The following is a 4,901-nucleotide window of genomic DNA, read 5'->3' as shown; positions in this document are numbered from 1 at the left end:
AAAAAAAAAAAAAAGAAATATATATATGTATGTATATATCAGATTGCCACAGAGTTCCTCAACAGACCAAACTATGCACGCCAAGGACAACTGAGCAACGACACGCATCACCATTTCCGTTTATAGCTTGCCAAATGGAAGCATATTTTGTCTGTTTCACAAAAAAGCGTAATGATCCAAGAGGTGGTCCTGAAGTCAAAGTTGAGGTTTTTACTTTGCCAGCCTTTGGCCATTTAAACAAAACAATGCTAGTGTGACTAATGTGAACTCTTGCCAGTACGATGATGTTCCTAATTTGAGCTCACACGCTTGATTTCCTGAATGGCGTTCTAAAGTCTGTCAGTTAATTTTCATTTGTCTCGCACAATGAGGTGCTCCAAAGCAGAAAAAATATATAAATATTCCAACTTATGTCTATTTTGTTCATTTTAACAGCTCCATTTTTTAATGGAAAATGAATCCTCTTTTGATATAACTGTGGTTTACAAAAAAATAATAAAAAAAATCATCTGCTGAGAAACTTATTTTTCTATGCAAGTGCTGTAAATGTACATATTGTAGCTGTGATGCTCTGTGACTAAGAAACGGTGTGTTCTGTGATCGTCAGTGAGGATTAGAGAAAGGAACGGGCTTCCACAAATATTACATCAATTCTTCTCAGATTTCTTTAGGGGAAGCTGCTCAATTTGTTTTCCACAAAGAATGGATAGGAAAGGGAAAACTAAATATCTTCACAATGTTGCCACACTCACTTGTCTACTGATAAATATTAGGCAAACTACCAAGTTCACCTCATGTGTAGTGGGAAATTTCCTTCATGTTCATTCATTCTGTAGAAAATCATGTTGGGTCTTATTTGTTTTCTTACAAATCTTTTCTTTTAAAGAAAATTAAAATATTTAAATCAAACGTGGTCATTCTTTTTATTCATCCAAAGAAAACATAACACAAATTGCTTGCTAATTAAACAAAAGCAGATGTTCAGTAATATTACGGCACACTTCAATACATAAATACTTTTACAAGTAAAACCACACGACTCGTAAAAACTGCATTAAAAAAAAAAAAAAAAGGCAAAAATTACAGTACGGAGCTGATTTTGATGCTGAAATTCTGTTGCAGCCAGGAAATAACATTTGATGTTTTTCTTCAACTTGGAATACAAAAACTGGCAGAGGACTGAGTCTGGCACAGGTGGTCTTACTGGGAGGCCAGTCTTCACTTCTGCTCTTCAGAATCCAGTGAAATGTTCTTGACAACACTGTGGATCTCTGAAAGGACCTGCAGAGACAGACAATGATGAGAACATACACATTTATTTTGTTTTATACATCCCCAAAAGCTAATCCTTTTGAGAAGTATTACATCTTTTTAGCCTTGTGGGTTGGATGCATGTTAAGATGCAGATGTTCTATCAATGGGAAAACCTGGAGTGGTATTCTAATGAGATGTCTGAACCACCTCAGATCTACTCTGTGCTCCCAGTTAGATGGAAGGTGCCTCACCTAAGATTGCATTCAGCCACCCTACCGAGGAAGCTTATTTTAGCAGGAACAAATAAACCCATATACAGGAACCAGTAAATCTCTAGTGTGATATTTAACACCATTTTATTGTTCCTTTACACCTGTCCCTTCGTTCCTTCCACTCTTGTGTATCTCTACAGGAAGGGTCAGAGCAGGCTCTACTTCCTGAGGAGGCTCAGGTCCTTCAGTATCTGCAGGAAACTACTGCTGATGTTCTACCAGTCTGCGGTAGCCAGTGTCCTCTTCTCCTCAGTGTGTTAGGCAGGATTAAGAGGAGAGATGCTGGGCGACTTGACAGGCTGGTGAGAAAAGCTGGTTTTGTGCTGGGAGCAGAGCTGGAGTCCCTTACATCAGTGACAGAGAAATGGGCCCCCAGTAAGCTGCTATCCATCATGGACAATGCTGACCATCCTCTGCACAGCACCATCATGAAGCAGAGGAGCTCCTTCAGTGGTAGATGCTGTTCCAGTCCTGCTCCACAGATTCAGGAAGTCCTTTGTTCCTCAAGACATTAAACTGTTAACTCCTCCCCATACAGTAAGAAAAGAGCCATGTACATCTGCAGCACCTGGACACTTATGTGTATATACTGTATACATGTACATATGCATATGTATATACATGTATATGTGTATGTATGCTTAGATGTATATGTATACATATACTGTATATAGGTTAATCATGAATGTTGTACTCCCTACCACCTTGTGCATGTACAGTGCCTTGCAAAAGTATTTGGCCCCCTTGAACTTTTCAACCTTTTGACACATTTCAGGCTTCAAACATAAAGATATAAAATTTTAAAATTTTGTGAAGAATCAACAATAAGTGGGACACAATCGTGAAGTGGAATGAAATTTATTGGATGTGTCAAACTTTTGTAACAAATTAAAAACTGAAAAGTGGGGCGTGCAATATTATTGGGCCCCCTTGTGTTAATACTTTGTAGCGCCGCCTTCTGCTGCAGTTCCAGCTGCAAGTCTCTTGGGGTTTGTCTCTATCAGTTTTGAACATGGAGACACTGAAGTTCTGCCCATTCTTCCTGCAGAACAGCTCGAGCTCATTGAGGTTGGATGGAGAGCGTTTGTGAACAGCAGTCTTCAGCTCTTTCCACAGATTTTCGATTAGATTCAGGTCTGGACTTTGACTTGGCCATTCCAACACCTGGATATGTTTATTTGTGAACCATTCCATTGTAGATGTGGCTTTATGTTTTGGATCATTGTCTTGTTGGAAGATAAATCTCCGTCCCAGTCTCAGGTCTCTTGCAGACTCAAACAGGTTTTCTTCCAGAATGGTCCTGTATTTGGCCCAATCCATCTTCCCATCAATTCTGACCATCTTCCATGTCCCTGCTGACGAAAATCTGGCCCAAACCATGATGCTGCCACCACCATGTTTGACAGTGGGGATGGTGTGTTCAGGGTGATGAGCTGTGTTGCTTTTACTCCAAACATATCATTTTGCATTGTGGCCAAACAGTTTGATTTTGGTTTCATCTGACCAGAGCACCTTCTTCCACATGTTTGGTGTGTCTCCCAGGTGCGTGTGGCAAACTTTAAACACTTTTTATGGATATCTTTGAGAAATGTCTTTCTTCTTGCCACTCTTCCATAAAGGCCAGATTTGTGCAGTGTACGACTGATTGTTGTCCTATGGACAGACTCTCCCACCTCAGCTGTAGATCTGTGCAGTTCATCCAGAGTGATCATGGGCCTCTTGGCTGCATCTCTGTTCAGTCTTCTTGTTCCAGATGAAAGTTTAGAGGGACGTCCGGGTCTTGGTAGATTTGCAGTGGTCTGATACTCCTTCCATTTCAATATGATTGCTTGCACAGTGCTCCTTGGGATGTTTAAAACTTGGGAAATCTTTTTGTATCCAAATCCAGCTTTAAACTTCTCCACAACAGTATCTCGGACTTGCCTGGTGTGTTCCTTGGTCTTCATGATGCTATCTGCGCTTTGAACAGAACCCTGAGACTATCACAGAGCAGGTGCATTTATACAGAGACTTGATTACACACAGGTGGATTCTATTTATCATCAACATTCATTTGGGACAACATTGGATCATTCATAGATCCTCACTGAACTTCTGGAGTGAGTTTGCTGCTCTGAAAGTAAAGGGGCCCAATAATATTGCACGCCCCACTTTTCAGTTTTTTATTTGTTAAAAAAGTTTGACACATCCAATAAATTTCATTCCACTTCACGATTGTGTCCCACTTGTTGTTGATTCTTCACAAAAAATTTAAATTGTATATCTTTATGTTTGAAGCCTGAAATGTGGCAAAAGGTTAAAAAGTTCAAGAGGACCGAATACTTTCGCAAGACACTGTATATATTGTCTTTCCAAATTTGTGTATTCTGATATCTATATCTATCCATCTATCTCATAAAAACAAAACTTCAATCTGCAAAGTTTTGGATCTTAATATAGTTTTTGCTGTGTGGAAACTTGGCAGCATATCAGAACTTTTGCCATCAAGAATTTCTTTTTTTTACCTTTAAACCTAAACGTCTTCCATTCCTTCCCCTCACTGTACCTGTTTGATGACTGGGCGTCTGTTTTTTCGATCATGCAAGCAGTTCGACGCCAAACAATAGATCGTCTCCACCTGACTCAGCTCCCAGTCTCTCATCTCCTTATCCACAAACTCCTCTAGAGTCAGCTCTTCATCTTCATCATCTATATCATACCTTATCTCCATCTAGGAAAGAGAAACAAAATTAGTGCTACGAACTTCACATAAAATGAGTTCTTACCTATTAAGTAGGACTTAAATAAAAACTGTACTCAAGCCAAAGCTAGATTAAAAAAAAGACTAAAAAGCTTCTTTTGTGCAGCTCACCAAGAACTGTGGCTCCTTGTTCTCATCAGCTGGAGGGAGTCCAGACAATATTTCTAACAGCACCTGCAGAAGGCAGAGAGATGGGGTTACGGTAATTACGATGCTCAGAGCAACAGGAAACTTTTATTACTTCACCTTTTACCAGAGAAGTTTGCTGAAAATGTCACATTCCCACTGCTGTCCAGATAAAAACATACTGTATGTTCTGTGCATGTTCAAACTGAATCGTTATTAATGCAGCAAAGGAGAGCTGCTGCTACCAACACATCTGCTCCACCTGTCACCCTGGAGCTGTATGGAAGGCCCAGACAGATGATTGTGTAAAAACTGACTCTTCATGGAGAGATTTAAAACAAAGAAATATTGAATTTGGAACATTGGTGTGGAGCTGGAAACATTTTGGAGGATGGACATCTGCCAGGGCGCTCGTTCTAACCATGGAGCAGTTACACCACCTTTGACTGGACTTCCGGTGGGCTCCTCACATGGCTATGACCTTCATCTTGTGGATTTTCATGAGCTCC

At 40.1% G+C, this 4,901-nt stretch overlaps 1 protein-coding gene across 1 annotated transcript in view; it reads right to left on the bottom strand.

The window, feature by feature from the left end:
* Positions 1-1,145: 1,145 nt before the first annotated feature.
* irak4 (interleukin-1 receptor-associated kinase 4) overlaps positions 1,146-4,901 on the bottom strand; it is a 16,646-nt gene continuing 12,890 nt past the window's right edge. The window contains exons 9-11 of the mRNA XM_037683639.1: positions 4,378-4,440; positions 4,072-4,236; positions 1,146-1,281 (exon numbers count right to left, since the gene is read on the bottom strand). Of these exons, the coding sequence (XP_037539567.1) occupies positions 1,219-1,281; positions 4,072-4,236; positions 4,378-4,440 (291 nt within the window). The 3' untranslated portion in view covers positions 1,146-1,218. The remainder of the gene's footprint in view (positions 1,282-4,071; positions 4,237-4,377; positions 4,441-4,901) is intronic.

The sequence above is a fragment of the Nematolebias whitei genome, chromosome 10 (genome assembly GCF_014905685.2).
Source record: "Nematolebias whitei isolate Nwh7 chromosome 10, NemWhi1, whole genome shotgun sequence".
NCBI classification, from domain to species: Eukaryota; Metazoa; Chordata; class Actinopteri; order Cyprinodontiformes; family Rivulidae; genus Nematolebias; species Nematolebias whitei.
Note: the sequence above shows the minus strand (reverse complement) of the source record. Positions and strands in the feature narration are given on the sequence as shown.